The sequence below is a fragment of the Ptychodera flava genome, chromosome 11 (genome assembly GCF_041260155.1).
Source record: "Ptychodera flava strain L36383 chromosome 11, AS_Pfla_20210202, whole genome shotgun sequence".
Classification (NCBI taxonomy): Eukaryota; Metazoa; Hemichordata; class Enteropneusta; family Ptychoderidae; genus Ptychodera; species Ptychodera flava.
Genome location: NC_091938.1, coordinates 25,553,954 through 25,571,287, shown reverse-complemented (window position 1 = coordinate 25,571,287; position 17,334 = coordinate 25,553,954). Strand labels below are relative to the sequence as shown.

Sequence of the window (17,334 nt, the reverse complement as noted above, 5' to 3'; positions counted from 1 at the left end):
TGACAAATTAAGTGATAACACAACGAGTAGTCGAGAATACCAAATGAGTAATGCGGTGTAATACTTTAATTTGCTCATTGTCTTGGTTATTCCGTATTCTATCCAATATTGTATATTCTGGCTTTATTCTGGTGTTGGCCATTCTGTTCAACTTTAGATTTTTCAACAGAGAGTGTGATCTATGCCTAGTCCCTAAATTCACTGAGAAAAGTTTTTAACAAACCTACCGTATTTGTATTTCATCAACCTTTTCGTCTGCAGTCACAATGAGACCTACCTCCGTAGCAGCAGAAGTGGGTGGATGTAAGGTTCAATGTAGATTTAGTATCAGAGGTGTAAAAATCATGTACCCTGTATAGTCTACCACTCATTTTTATTTATTGGTAATCTACTGCAATTTATAACGATGGAATAAGGAGCAAGGTAGAGAAATACATATAATGGTAATAGATAATGATTATAATTATAGATGGTAAGATTAGTAATAATTGGTGGTAATTATGCATAATAGTAACAGATAATAATGCAGGGTTCTAGGACAGCTATCCCCTGGCAATACCCAGAAATATTACTGCAAGGGTAAGGGATAGATTTAGAGTGAGTGTCCAGTATATATGGCCAGGGGTTAACTGTCCGAGAACACTCACCCTAAACTTATCCCGAACCTTAGCATCAAATGTGTCCTGATGGTTAATATCCAAGGGGGTGACTATTCTCATACTGTGTAAGGTATCAGGGTTTGTTATTTAATTCTAGGACACTTATCTCTTGGATTTTTCCTCTCTGGGCCCAACCTGAGCCTCATGACCCAATCAATATATGGGGAAATGTCCAGGGGGTGACACTCCTAATAGCTAATATAGACGCTCCTGGTCACTGATACAGACACATCTCATAGCTAATATAGATATCATTTGATATATTTTTCATCAGGCCCAGGCTGGTTGGCTGCAGCATGACTTAGGACATCTCTCAGTCTTCAAAACGTCCAAAGCCAATCACTTAGTACATAACTTTGTCATTGGCGGACTCAAGGTAAAGAAAAGAAAAAGATATTGAGGTCAACTTTTCCCGTGGGGTATAAAGATTGAACAAACTTGTAGAAAATTTGTCAATGTCCTTATACTGCAATAAATGGATACTTAAAAATACGAGATAAATGGTACAAGGATTTACGTTAAAATGAATTCGGATTGCCTTGTATAAACAAAAGAATTTAAAAATGGAAGTTTGGGGGCACTGTTCAGCAGAATGACATGCTAGGTCCTCAGTTGGGAATACAGCATGACAAAATATGAATGCCACAGCATGTACCAGCGTTGCTTTCTGGAAAAAAAAAATCATCCAGTTTCTTTCATTCTCCAGGCTGCCTCAGCGTCTTGGTGGAATTTCCGTCACTTCCAGCACCATGCCAAACCCAACATAATCGCCAAGGACCCAGATGTTGCTCTTCCGTATCTGTTTCTGCTTGGTGACAAAATGCCTGTCTCGTGGGGGAAAAAGAAAAAGGGTTTCATGCCCTACAACTGGCAGCATGAATATTTTTTCCTTCGTAAGTGCATGTGTGCCAAATTGAACAACAATTTTTACGCCGTATCTGTTTTTTCAGATATGCCTCCATAATTAACTAGGTACAGTGGGCAATAGCACAAAGGTAAAAAAAAATAGTAAAATCAAGTTTTTAAACAGTTGTTAGAAAAATTAAAACAATTTATGTGTTTCTGGTAAATCTATGCAATTATTTAAACTGCTCACTCTAAACTTATTTTTGTGTGCTAAAAATAACATTTCACCAAATTATACAGTTTTCTTATGCTTATTGAGCTTCAACGGGGAAAACTTTTCATCACCAACCTGACCTATTTTTCTCAGCATGTGACCAGGAAACGTATATGTGATTTATTTGGCCTTTGGCTCGCAATGTGATGTTTTAAATATTAAACTCTCCAAAACTCTTCAAGCAGTACAGGTGTGGTCAACCTAATGCTTCTTTTTAAATGAAATGCAAGGAGTGTCTCTTCTTTGAGTATTTATTTTTGCCATTCTCAATTCAGTTGGACCACCTCTTCTGCTGCCAATCGACTTCCATATTGAAAATCTGATATTGGTCTTCAAATGGAGAAGATGGGGTGTAAGTATTACGTTTTTGTTTACATAAGGCAGAACGTGCCTCGGGGACAGATATTTAGACTCCCAGACTCTTACAATGTTGAACAAAGTTTCCAACAGTGGCTTAGTTTTTTGAAAATCGGGAATTCTATTTTCCCAAAGAGGAATGGCGGCCATATTGAATTTGGAATATTGGTAAATATTTGGTAATTTATTTCTCTAGTAACAAAGTTGCATGGTGACCTCTGATTTGGTATTCTTAATTTGGAAAGAGAATGGTTGAAAATTTGTTTGAGGAAAGTTTGAGCAAAAGTTTAAGTCTTTCATTTTTGAGATGTAAACTACCTTATAATCTATCTGTCAAATGATCTTGACTGATCATTTGATAGTAACCACAGTGGAGCTGTAAGTGTCATCTACCGCGCAAAAATCTTGTATTCGTCTGATGCCTTGTGGCTTCTGGCAAAATTATTATAGAGAACATTTCATCCCCTTTTATTGCCACGATTTGGTCCATTCCCATCGTTTTCAATGGCAAAGTTGGACCGCTAAACAGGGAAGTTGGCTAAAAAAAGGCTATTTTTAGCAGGATTTCTCCATGTACATCCATGGTAAGCATGGCTATCTGTATGTGATGGGAAGGCCACGTCAAGCTTATTCGGCATTGAGTAATGGTATTTCTAGCCTAGACTTTAAACAGAGTGTTTTGGCCTCAGAGTTCTCATGGCCAAGACCAAAACACTCCGTTTAGAGTCTAGGCTACAGTGTTACAAACGTTGTTACATATTGAGTCACCTTGTCATACATGCATTTGATTTGAAGTGAAAACACTTTTACTGACTGTATGTAATTCACACAAACTCACTCACTCAGATCTACGGTATGTCTATGGTCCAACCACAACATTTAGTACAATGGGGCTAATATGTTTCAACATAGTATATGTGTTTATGTTCCTTATGACTTGGCTAAACAGATGCAAAACAAATATCATATCAAAGAACATAACTTTGATCAGGAGATTCTAGGAAATGTACATACTGACTTGTTTAATTTCAAATTTTGTCCTTCTTAAAGCCATCCATGTCACCCTGAAATTAACATCACAGATTTGGTACAAAGTGATGATTCTACAAGATAAAAAATATTAGTTGGCACAGCTTTGCAGTTTGAAAATCAAATACGGCTTCCGGGATCAAAAGCTGTGAAAAATATTTCAACATTTATACAGCTGTTTGTTTGTTATTTAATTTCAATAAAGGATTTGGCTTGGACCTGTTTTTATTTCACACGTCTGTTCATGATGTACACACCATTACTTGGAGGCTGGGGAACATTTGCACTCTACATGTTTGTGAGGTAAGCAGTAATGTAGTGTACCACATCACCGTTGATTCTGGGTTAGAAATTCCTTCCTTACTAGAAATGGTATTTTTCCTGTCTGTACGGTGGCATAGTATGCACTGTGACTCCCCCTGTGTGTGACCTTCATCTTCATGTCAAGTATAAAAAGCTCATGTCAGCAAACTGGACTTGCAAGACTTAAGAGTATTGGACCTGCACTGACCAATCTAATAAAGCAATATAATCCAAGGGGGTCAAGTTGCTCCACAAGTCTGTGGGAGGGCCCCCAAAGAAAAGTTCGATGTTTTCATTTTGTCTAGTGTGCTTCAGGTATGCCGTAACATCATGTACCATATAGCATACAAGTATCATGGAAGTCGAGGATACAAGATCATCCTTTTGTTCGTGCACAGGGTATTTCTAAAGTCAAACATTTTCATAGAAGAAAAAAAGGGAGAAAATTTACACCAAGATTCAAAATACTAAGGAAAATCGAACGGGGAAGTGGGTATCGGGAAAGGGGTGATCTGATGGATTCTTAGCCAGGGTGTGTTGCCCATGTCACTAAAATTGTGTCTTCTTGTAAACCATTGTTTGAAATATTTTTAACCTGCTGCTAGGCATCTGGAACTTGGCCCATATCAAAGCAACCAAAATCAGATCCACCAATCTATCATACACTGGAACCCCTGAATAATTACCAGGCCTTTTGAGGCCAATAGAGGTGGAAATAGGACCCAGTGGGGTGGCACATACCCATGATAGCTCCTTCATGAAGTACTCCTCCCCTCCTGGCATAATTACATGTCACACTGATATTTTCCCCCAGATTTTTAGAGAGTCACTGGTTTGTTTGGGTGACTCAGATGAACCATATTCCGATGGATATCGACAAAGAACAGCACAAACATTGGCTTCCACTTCAACTTCAGGCAACTTGTAATGTTGACCCATCCTTCTTCAATGATTGGTTTACCGGGCATCTCAACTTTCAAATCGAGCACCAGTAAGTGAAGTCTTGTAACCTTTTACCTTTTCAACTTTGACCTCCGACCTTTGAAAACAGAGGTCAATGACCTTATTTCTCATTCTGTGGCCTGTTGTAGGAGCACACAAACCCTTTCATTCTCCCCTGCAAATCAGTCAAACACAATCTCTCTTGAATCTAAGAGTGTTGCTATGCCTACTCTTGATGATTATTTTATTAAAAGTTAGTATATAATTATTGCCATCATTTGAACAAAGGATACATTAAAGTTAATGAACCAAATCTATTTGATAGTGGTCATGCGATACAGAAACATTGTATGATTTTGTTTAGTAAACGTTTCAGCTGACACATAGTTTGGATATAACTGGTGCCAAACAAAGAATCTGCCAGCTGAATACTTCCAGCCTCAGCTAAATTGTTGTCAGTCTCATTGTTATTTCTTTTGAAATTTCTGTGAAGAAACTCTCATTAATTGCTTTTATCTCCATTCTTTATGATCTCTGGGAGCTGAGAATAGTTTTGGTTACGTATGAGACAGTTAAAGAAAACCGCAGACCTGGTGGCCAAACCAGTGCGGTGAAATAAATGGATTTGGAGAAAATTGGGTGTTAGGGTTTTAAGACTTGAAAAGAAAGCTCTGCGTAAACTGTTTGAGGATGAACGTAAACTGTTTGAGGATGAACGGGACAACAATGCGAGAGGCTAATCTTCTGTGATGTTGTAAAGTAGTGTCTATACACTCACTTCCAATCGGATCAAGTCTTTATTTGAATAGACATCAGACACTGATTAGTCAAAGTAACGACAGAAAACAACTGTAACAGTTTTAGATCAGGAACTGGATTTCTGCCTCTAAAGTAGTTTTAACTGTCACTATTCTTGTTTTCATATTCTTTTTTCTTTGTAGATATGTTGCTTTCTATACTTAGATTTGGAACTAATGTTTAAGATTGAAAACTGCTTCAAACTGTCATTAATGCAGTTTTCAGATGAAACTTCAACACAGCATAATTTTCTTTAACTTTTTATAAATAATTTCACATTATTTATGTTCAGTGACATGTGTTTTGCAACCCAGAAAATGTTTACACATAGGTTCTTTTCAAAACCAGTATGCGTGCTTTGTACATTCCAACAAAACATTTTGGATTTGAAGTTCTTATCTTGTGAATGCGCTGTCACCTTTATAAGATATAAAGCAGACAATTTTCAGTTCAAGACAATTTTTCAAATTTTTCTCAATATTTGATCAAAAGCTGTTGCCGATGAAAAGTTATGACCATTTGGTCCAAAATTATCAAACAATTTACAGAAAAATTCATAAAAATCAGTAAAATGTTGAGCTTAACATTGGGTGGAAAAAATTACCGCTTGCAAAGGGTTTGTAATCATGAAACTAAATGAGTAATGAAACCTACACAACAGCCAGAAAGCAAACTATCCAGTGATGCGAAAAAAATCCAGGAAATTCTTGATTTATGTGGTACTGTACTGCTGAAGATATTATTTTCATTATGGCCCAAATCAAACAATTAACATAAAAATTCAGTTCTGGGAAAATTTTAGCAGACAAAAATCAACACTGAAAAAGTACAATATATCAGAATTACTGGGTTGAGCTATGTTTTAATACTATTGACAACATAGCATGGTTCTTTCTTGTGTGCATTGAAGAACTGAAAATACTCAGAACATCCAGGCTTTGAAAATTATCGGTGATACAACAGTTTCAAATGCAAAAAAACCATCCATTGTATGGAATATGTAATATGTGTTTTACATAATTTGTTACAAAAGATAAGTTTAAAAGTTTACAGGTAACATTTATGAGTCTGTGATGCCTGTAAACTTGTAGTTCTAGGACCTCACCTTGGTTATGGTGTATGTTACGCTTTCATCGAAAATCTAGATGTGGAGCCTTGGGTACACTGTAACCAAGGAAAGGTCGTAGACTAGTGAGCTTGTCCAAATGGAATGATGTATCCATGCCCTTATCAAATGAAGTGTTCAATTGCTGTGCTATGCACAAGAAATAAAAGCTATTATTACGTACAGTTTAAGCCATTTACAATGTCACCACTGACACGGGTCTGCAACTATCATAGTTTTTCTCATTTCCGTTTCATTTCAGTCTGTTTCCAACCATGCCCAGACACAATTACCACAAGATAGCACCCTTGGTGAAATCGCTATGCAAGAAACACAGCGTTACTTATGAATCTAAGAATCTACTAACAGCCATGGTTGACGTTGTGAGGTGAGAAGTGAAAAAATTATCAAATTCCAATTTAATTGGAAGTCAGATGACTTAAATATAAATATAGAGCACTTATTTCACTACTCAAAAAATTGACAAGTATAGATTAATATCCATGTTCACATGTTTCATAATATTAATCTTGGCATATGTAAGGACTCAAGTAAAACCTAGATTGTTCATAAAGGGAATCCTAAATGATGATTTAGTCTGCCTTACTGCAGCCTCCCATAAACTGGTGGGAACTGGTTTAAATTTTCACTTGCAATTCCCGGTTTCAGATCCTTGAGGAAGTCTGGAGAGCTGTGGTATGAAGCCTATCACCATGGCTAGTGTGGCCTGTAGAGGGCGCCACACAACAAAAGCATGTCAAGTTCATCACAAACTCTGCAGAGCAGCTTGTTATGTGCTTTACTTACAGACTCCTTTGAACTGTGTCCTCCTGACATGCAGCTACCAGCATAACGAAAACCACAGAAATTTTCTGCGTGCAATTTGTAAAAAGTGTAAAAAGAAAATGATTTCGGATTATTTTTGTTTAATATTCCTAGATTGTGTGTGTTAATAACAATTGTGTGCATATGTTTGATGAATGACTTTCATCCATTGATTTATCCCCAGAGGTTGAAATTCAAATATCTGCTTGACTTTTCTCATTTAATCGGAATTCACTATAGTTAGGGAACTTTATCAGATAATGATGTGTTTTTAAAATATTTAAATACCGTAATTGTAGCAAAGGACATATATACCGGGTATTAGGTTAGCTCAAATATTTGTGGCCACCATATCAAGGTAAGACAGCAGTTGCTGTGAGGCTTTCATATTTATCGATATTCAGAAACTCAAGAACTTTTCGGCGTTAACTTTTTGAGTGCCAAAATGAATTTTTGTCACTTGTATAAAATATACTCTAGTCAATGATTTCAGATTTTTGCTAAACTTTTGATAAAAAAGCTGTAGCAGATGAATTATGATGCCTATTTGGTCCAAAAGTATCCAAAAAATTACTGAGAAATTCTCAAAAACTGGTAAAATGTTGTACTAACATTTTGGTGGGAAAAAATTCTGGCACTCAAAGGGTTAACCACATTTAGTCGAGATACCTTTATTCATTGTGAGTTTTATTTTGTTATCTGTGTCATGAATGTTATTTCTTGTAAATAATATTGAGCAGAAGAGTTTTTTTTCTATCTCAAATAGAAATTTATGTGAAATTAAGAAATCAAAGAGTCTCAAAGATTTATGCTGCATCATATCTCTTCAGTAGTACTGTAACTGTATGTATTTTGACATTTTAGAAGACTGTTTTTGTCTTCCAATCAGAGAATACAATCAACTATACTTTCTGTATTTTGTTATTTTTTCATATCACTTTCACAGGGTTAAGCAGAAATTTCGCTGCATTATAATATCCTCTGTAGACTTGTTTTGTTAAACTTTATTGCTCAAGAGCCTCAGTGTGTGCCTTTCAAAAATATTTTTCATTATGGATAATTTAAATGTCACTGTGCAATTCAGCTTTGTTGTAGTGTTTCCAGTGCTAGTGAAATACTGATCAGAAGACAGCGGCTACTTTGAGTCACTGTCACTCAATAATTATCAGTCAGGATTATTTCTGTTTACATTTTAACATTGCCTGCATATTCAGATTCTGACTGTCATGTTTTCTTGTTTTTTTCTCAGCTTTCTATCACTAAAATTCATTCTCTGTAATGTACTGTTCTATAATACTGACATATCTATCTTCCAAAAGAATGTGACAATCATACTCATGAAATGCTTCTTTTTCCCTTATATCCGAACTAATTTTGAGTCGACAACTTTGATTGGATGATAGAGGATAAAAACAGCTAGATTAACCAATAAGAATTCTTCTATTCTCCTGCAAGTCATACCCCATTTTTGCCCATTTTTGACACTTTTTTCATTGTGTCAGGTTTGTTGCCATGGAAACAAACTGTCACAGCAATCTCAGATATTTACAGTCATTTTTTAACTGAAGAAATTATCATAAAACTAAAAAATATCCCAGACCGAAAAAAAAATTTAGAGGAGTTATGTTGTGCGTGTTATTCAGAATTACATAAAAATTTCAGATTATCTCAGAATGTATAAGATTTTAGTCTGTTTTTTTATTGTGTAGTGATTCGACAAAACAGCACGTATTCCAAAACAGTGGCAGATCACTGCCAATGTGTGCTATGCCACACATTTGTAGACCCTAACAATATGGAAAGCTTGTTTCACTTTTCCAAGTGTACTTAATTTTCACAATTAGCTGATAAAAAGATGTTGAACCCTATTGATGTGTGTATGTTTGAAGACAAAAATTTGAAAAAAACCCAGGTAGTCAATAGCTGATGTATCAAATCATGAGCAACTGATTAATATTGTTCTCTGAGACCGCTGACAGGCACTGAAACCCTGCAACCCATGCACTTTTCTGGAATTTCCATTTATTTTTACTGTCAACTTGTCTGTGATGTTTTCTGTACTGATATTCATCACTTTGGGTGCAACCGTATCGACGTCGTCTTTGGGCGTATGGACGAAGGTCGAAAGATTATGTCAAGATGCTAGACTACTTCAAAAGAGAAGAAAAGAAATAAAAAGACAATAACTAAGTTTTAAGTATGGAGTTTCTACAACCGTGCAATCTTTGTCTGGTCACCAAAGAAAAACTTTGTAACTCAAACTATGCAGTGTACATGTAGTATTATTTATGAAAGCTGTTATTTAATCGGTTAATTTGAATACATCTGAAATAATTAATTGTAATAAATATTTTTTGATCAATATTGAAGTGTGTTTTACCTTTAATATATGTAAAGCTCTGTAATAAAAAAATGATTTGTAGAATTCATAACATTACTGTGTTTTTTCATTTGGTTTTGTTCTGTGCTGTCATTTCCCATGATGCTTCAGCCTCATTTTGACATTTAATACCCAGCATTCATCAGTTTTTGTTGCTGGATTGCTTAGGCTGTAACCTGTGGACATGCAACCTCGTGTCAAAAACAGTGTTTCTGATCACTTTAAGCACTTTCAAGGAGTGCAGATTTCAGGACAAAACTTCCTTCTGTAGAAACTTACAGTCTGATCAACAAGGAATTTAGTTTTCCATTTCCAAAAGTTCCCTCCATCAGAAACGTTACTGCCCTCAATCTCCATTTTGTAGGATGCCACCTCAAATTATGTTGAAATTACTGTGGATAGCACTGCTGTCAATGTGTCCAGAGTCAGATGTACAGGGAGTGACTACCATCAAGGAATGCCCCTTGGTGTGGAGTCTTGGTTTCTCCATGCCTTAGGAAAATATCTCGGCATAGGTATCCATGTGTTGCTTTGTGGAAAAATGAACGAAACTCATGCCGGGAAATTCTACCTGGTATGCTGGTAAAATATTGTAAAGCAAACTGATGATCTCATGTTTAATTTTTGCAAACACATGATTTAAGATATAAAACTGGGCATAAGATTCACGTTGCTTTTTATAAATATAATATGTGATTTGTTAAGTTCTTGAACAGACGGTCTCAATGCCTGATTGTATTGCAAAAATTATGTGAACAGAGTACAGTACTTCAAAAATATTTATTATCACAGAAATATAGATGCAGCCACTTGGGAAATTAATATTGATTGCCATTTTTAGCTCCGCTGTCAGCGACGCGGAGCATATCAAATAGGTTGATTATCCGTCGTCGTCCGGCGTCCGGCGTCCGGCGTCCGTCGTCCGTCAACAATTGCCTCCTCCTTCAAGTCCAATTGCTTTGAAATTTTATATGCAGTTCACTTGGGGTGACCTTACTTCAGTTTGTTCAAATCATGGTGATATTTGCATATTTGTATTTTTGGGCATTTTTTTGTGTTTTTGGTAAAAAAATCTTCTTCTCTGAAATCACTCGTCCGATTGCTTTGAAATTTGATATGCAGTTTGCTTAGGGTGACTTAAATCAGATTTGTTCAAATGGTGGTGAAATTTGCATATTTGTATTTTAAGGCAATTTTTGTCATTTTTGGTAAAAAAATCTTTAAAAATCTTCTTCTTCAAAACTACTGGTCAGATAGCTTTTATATTTGGTACATATGTCCCTAGGGATGATCTATTTCAGATTTGTTCAAATTGTGCAGAAATATGCAAATTTGCATTTTTAAGGCAATTTTTGCCATTTTTGGTCAAAAAATGTATTTCTCAAAAAGTACTGGTCTGATAGTTTTGAAATTTAGTATACAGGTTTCTATAGATGAACTAAGTAATATATATTGAATTTCTGATGAAATCTGTAATTTTGTATTTTTGGGGCAATTTTTGCCATTTTTGGTCAAAAAATGTGTATTTCCAAAACTACTCATCTGATAGCTTTGAAATTTGGTATAGAGGTTTCTACAGATGAACTAAATGATATTTATGGAAATAATGATGAAATCTGCAATTTTGTAATTTTGGGGCAATTTTTGCCATTTTTGGTCAAAAAATGTGTTTCTCAAAAAGTACTGGTCTGATAGCTTTGAAATTTGGTATACAGGTTTCTACAGATAAGCTTAGTAATATATATTGAATTTCTGATGAAATCTGTAATTTTGTATTTTTGGGGCAATTTTTGCCATTTTTGGTCAAAAAATGTGTATTTCCAAAACTACTTATCTGATAGCTTTGAAATTTGGTATACAGGTTTCCATAGATGAACTAAATGATATTTATTGAAATAATGATGACATCTGCAATTTTTATTTTTGGGGGGCAATTGTTGCCATTTTTGGTCAGAATATTTTATTCTCAAAAAACTACTCATCAGATAGCTTTGGTTGACATGTTCTTAGGGATGATCGGATGTGATATATTCAAAGTATGATGAAATCTTCAATTTTGTATTTTTGCAGCTTATTTTAGCCACATTTTTCTGGCCACTGCATTGAGTTATCAAAGATTTCCACCTTCTTCATCAACATGTGTCAAAAATAGTTATTCTGTACATAAACACAGCGGAGCTATATCGGCCGCTAGGTCGCTTGTTTAATAAATGTGTGGATATAAATCTACACAGAGTTCATACAAGGTCAGCTTCAGGCATCCGGCATCCCGATTTTAAACTCTGTCATTTTGCGATCAATCTGCCTGCTGTGAGAAGTCTGTGACAGTAGATAAGAGGTTTTGTTTGAGAGGGAAGGATGTTGACTAAAATGGCAGTTTTTGTATGTTGTCTGTTTCAATTTGTATTTATGGTGTCAATATTGTTTTCATAAGCTTGGCAGTTTTTTTTCGATACAAATTTTTAACATCCAACAAACGGATGTTTTAAGATGTCAGCTAACTTGTTAAAAAATGATTTGTAGGATATGTTAGTCTGATTTGGGGAACTGAGTTTTTCAAATTTCACTGCAAATGTTTACACAAGTTTTAAAATTCCCCTTTTCACCTTTATAAGCCATAAATCCTGTCAGATTCTGTCAAACATTAACAGTACAAATTGCTTTTTAATTCACATGTCTGAAGAATGCGCCTCCATATTTCTGTGCCAGTGAATTGTGAAGAGTTAAAATGCAAAATATTATTTAAAAAAAAGGTAGTTTATTTGAAAAAAATTTTTAAAAAGTGTTTCACATTCCAGGTAAATTGTACTTATTTTTGAAACTTAGTTTATTTTTAGCTTGATCCCCTCCCTGTATATGTGAATGGTTTGGATGTATTACAAGAAAATTTACATCAGTACAAGGAGTTACCGTGTGAAGAAAATTTGGTGAAGGTGTAACGCGACTGGTTTAGGGCATTCAAATTTTATAGAACTTCTCCGGTCTCCAATGTGTTTATGGTTAGTCATTTTAAAGTCTGCAGAGAATATCAAATTGATTGGTAAATTTGAGGTGATTTGTTTTTCTAATTCCTAAGTTTGCTTGGTGACACTTTACTCTTACTTCAGTGTGCGAAATGATTGTTTAAAGTTTCTTTGGGTAAAATTTCAGCAAACATTTCAAACTTTGCAGTTTTGCAGAACAGTTTACCTGTAAGGTAGTATGCGCCTCGAAAGTGAAAGACTTAAACTTTTGCTCAAATTTTTCCTATGGAATCGTTCAACCATTCTCATCCAAAATCAAGAATAAAAATTGGGGGTCATAGTGCAAATTTTGGTACTAGAGAAACAACTCAAGATTTACCGATATTTAAAATTCAAAATGGCTGCCACCTCTGAGTTAACTTTATTGAGAAAAATAAAATTTTCGAATTTCGAAAAACTTAAAGCCAGTTAAAAGTTTTCTTACACCAAGAGCTTTCAAATGAACCCCCATATGTGCTATATCAGAAAAGAATTGTAAAAGTTTGAGAGTTTGAGTTTGAATATCTGTCCCTGAGGCGCATTCTACCTAATCCAATGGTCTAGATGAAGTCTTGACAAGACAACACAAACTTAAGAATTAAAGTCCCTTTCTTTTTACAGCTATCAATAGATATAGAATATCAAAGCTAGACTTTCCGCCAGTTTTACAATTATCTTTGCCCCATGAAGGATATGTCATCTTCCAGTTTTACCAAAACAAAATTTGGTGGTGAATTCCAACGATTTTTTTGGGTGGAAAATTTCAAACTGCATTAACATGTCAGTTCACTGTAATGGAATAAGAAAATTAGGTAGTATCCTCAGGAGCTTCAAGCATAAGACTCTTTCGTGTTGTCTCTTCAATGAAATGGGGTCAAAAGTCAATTGCTGCTTACTGTGCGGGTTTTAAACAGTGCAAAACTTGGAGAATTCCTTCAACAAAAAGAAGCATGTAATAACTTGGCTGTATCATGACTGCAATTATAGTCTTTGATGATGGGGCAAAAATCATCATATTACTCAAGAAAGCATTTGTTCATCCTATTTTCACTGTGGGGATGGGGTCAGGAGCTCTCTCTAAGTTTGCTTGAAAATGTCACATAATTGTCTCGTATTAATTTCCCACTAAGCCTTAGTAACTGTCCTCTCAGTCTTTTCTTAGCAAAGTTGGAATTTAAAACAGAAAGGCTTCAGAGAGTTTCTTTTATCCCGGGCCATCGATAAGTTCTCAACTGTGCATTTCAAGTCAGGAGTTAAATTCCAAAGTTGCAGTATGTCTGTTGTTGACTCTTTCATACTATACATGCCCACTTCAATTACCATGACAAAGTGTGAAATATGGTATGTAAACAGACAAAGCAATTTTCACCCAATTAATCATTTTTTACAAAGCTAATTCCCACTGCACAATTATGGCAATCAATATGCTATGATTACAATAAAGCCCTAAGGCATTAAACGATGATATAGATTTATGGTAGTAACTTATTATTTATTGCTATAGTGTTATTTCTAGTGCTTGTAACAGGAATATTCAAAAATATATATATTTTTGATACTATATTATATTTACTTGAAATTATTGTCATTTGGCTTATAGGTGAACAAACCAGACAACATAATGGTGGAAAGTGTATCCTACCAGACGGGTGCCATGGCAACATAACAGCACAACAAAAGTCTAGATATGTCTGCACAAGAGGTCACTGAAAGGTCAAAATATAATCATTACCGATAATAAAGAGAGTGCATTGCATTATGATTCACATTCATCAATAGGTGGCTAGATTGTTATCATTGCTGAAACAGAATCATAAATTCAGCAAACGCTGAGTAACTGTTTAATTAGTCTTTCACTTTTGAGCCAAGCTCTGTAGGTCAATCGGCACATTAATTGTTATCAGAAAAGGTATTAGAATATATTCCCAGCAGTAACTAGTATTGAACAGTGCTGTGTTTGGGATTGTACAAAAAAAATACACTATTGTAAAAAACAATTCATTCTATCAGTTCTTGTCTGTATTTGGCCCAATCAATGAGAGATAAATTTGACGTACATATTAAAGTTATAGTATAATGCCCTAAGTTGTAATAAGACTGAATGGTATCAGTGTAGACACATCTCTAGTTATGGCTGAGGACATGAAAAATTGTAACAAAATAGCAACCTAGGTGGCATCCAAAATTAAAATATGCATGTAAATGTGATCAATGTATAGATAGATTGTTGTTATACAAACTTTGACATATCTGTGTAATATTGTCTAAGCGTGTAAACATCAAAATGGCAACCTGGCAGACCATACTGACATGCATTATGTATGTCAGGGTACACTGTCCTTGTACCACATTTGAATGTAATTTTTATTGGTTCAGGAATGTCTGTACACTGGCTCTGGATGTGAACAAGTGAAAAACAAAAATGGCTGCCCCAGTCGCTATCTTGAATCCACTCACAAGACAAAATATTGCGCATACGCACAACAGATGCTCATATGTCCTTGTACTGACTTTGAAACAAGTTGGTTTAGTTAGTTTTGGCTGTTGTCATGAAAAAATTGAAAAAAATTTGCAACCTGACGGCCAACAATATTGGATTAATTGAAACAAATCAACGTGCATCTGTGTGACATAGTATAGGGTGTTGTCCTTTTGCCAACATTGAATCAAGTCGGTCCAGGCATGTCCTAGTTACAGCTCTACAGATCAATAAAAATTTAAACAAAATGGCTGCCTGGTGGCCATATTGGATCATATTGCAAAACACTTGAAATCTGCCTTGCATATGTATGACATAGCATTGTGTTCTTACACCGACTTTTTGGCATCTCCAAGATAAGCTTATGGATGGACAGAGGCATGCACACACAGGTGGGCGTGACCAAATTAAATCATGTTAACTACCGGTAAGTCTTCTTGGACTTTGCCCAACCTGGGAACCATCAAAAATATAGGAGACCGGCACGCACTGTCAACTTATGATACGGACAATCACCCTTTTTAACATATGTAAATTGTGAAACAGTCCTAGAGGGTACAAAACACAGCTTGTACATATAAACATGATGGTTTTTATGCCTTTTCTCAGCCTGGATACGATGACAGAATAAGTTACTAAACATCTGATGTGAATATTTACATAATATCATACCGTCCTTGCTGGTGCCTAATCACAGATTAATTTACTAGCATATGTTACAGTTCATCTCCCACATCTGCCAGTTTCCCATTTCATAATAACACCTCACATGTGATTTTATTTTTTTATTGGGTCATCAGCAGGAATCACATAACTAAGAAACCTTAGAAACCAAAGCCAGTGTTTGCTTTCATTTTATTTCAGTTTTTTTCTTTTCATATTTCTTTCTTATTATTTGTTTCTACTCGGAGTTGCAGCTCACTTCTGCTTTTTTGTGTGCCATTATGATTTATACTCTGCATTTCAAAAATGAAAGTTTTACACTTTGGCTTATATTTTTCCAAGGGGAAACTTTAAACTTTTCTTTTTCCATCAAGATTAAGATGTATCTGTGTATAAATTTTTGGATTAGAGAAGGGAATGAGCTCAAATTTGCTGTTTAAATTCAAAATGGCCACTGCTCCATGTCAACTTGAGTTCCACAGGAACAAGAGAGTAAAAACTTAATTACTCTTCCTCAATCCATTTCAAAATAATTCCCAAAAGCTGGAACCAGAAAAGAATTGAAAGATTTTGAAACTTTACACGTCTATCCAAAAAGTGTTCTGCTTGCATCAAAGTTTGAGATTTAATTGCAAATCAAGCTAATACTTCGTTCAACTTCGCTTCAAATATTTACTTTTGAAAGATTACAATTACAATTTTTGTTCTGAAAACAAGTCATTGACAATGACATAGTCCCCACTTGTAATAGGAGTATTAGTCTTGATGGGGCAGGGAAATGAGGTCATTAAGAAGTATCACTGGAGTGTATATGTTCAGATCTATGGACACATAGGTCTATGTCATTGTTCCCAATTTGAAACAAGAGGCATGTCTAAGTTATGGTTCTAAATCGGGAAAAAAGATCAGACCTCTAGCTGTATTGGCCAGCCAAGAAATACATATGTGCATAATAAATGAGGTACAAGATGTGACATCTTAAGGTCTATTATCCTATCAAAATTGAAGCGTAAAGAACTTGTGGTTACTGAGTTATGCATATATATGCATATTCAAGGTCAAAGGTCACCAAGGTCACGTGACATTTTGAAAAAAAACATTGTATTGCTAATTAATCCATATATGCCAAAATTCAGACCTCTAGCTCTATTGGCTTGCCCACAATTATATATGGGCATAATTAACGAGGTAAAGCATGTGTTGTCATAAGGTCTCCCATCCTACTAAATATAAGGACATAGCACTTGTGGTTACTTATTTATTGACATAATCGTGTATTTTAGGTAAAAGGTTATCAAAGTCACATGACATTTTGTCAAAAAATTTCTATCCTATAGTCTATCCCTATACACTAAAAATCATACATTTACTTCTATTGGCTTGCTCAAAATTAGATATGCACATAATTAATGAGGTACAATATGTGGCGTCATAAGGTGTCCCATCATACAAATATGAAGGGTGTAGCACTTGTGGTACCTGAGTTATGGACAAATATGTATATTTGAGGTCAAAGGTCACCGAGGTCACGTGACATTAAAAAAAAAATTGTATTGCTAAGTTATCCCTACATACCAAAAATCAGACCTCTAGCTCTATTGGCTCGCTCAAAATTGGATATGCGCATAATTAATAAGGAACAATATGTGGCGTCATAAGGTGTCCCATCATA

General features: G+C 35.2%; 1 protein-coding gene across 1 annotated transcript in view; it reads left to right on the top strand.

Annotated features, from left to right (window-relative positions):
* Positions 1–9,568, top strand: part of LOC139143924 (acyl-CoA 6-desaturase-like) — a 59,265-nt gene extending 49,697 nt beyond the window's left edge. The window contains exons 4-10 of the mRNA XM_070714538.1: positions 934–1,035; positions 1,366–1,552; positions 2,055–2,131; positions 3,371–3,468; positions 4,283–4,459; positions 6,576–6,701; positions 6,983–9,568. Coding sequence (XP_070570639.1) covers positions 934–1,035; positions 1,366–1,552; positions 2,055–2,131; positions 3,371–3,468; positions 4,283–4,459; positions 6,576–6,701; positions 6,983–7,034 — 819 coding nt within the window. The 3' untranslated portion in view covers positions 7,035–9,568. The remainder of the gene's footprint in view (positions 1–933; positions 1,036–1,365; positions 1,553–2,054; positions 2,132–3,370; positions 3,469–4,282; positions 4,460–6,575; positions 6,702–6,982) is intronic.
* Positions 9,569–17,334: the final 7,766 nt, after the last annotated feature.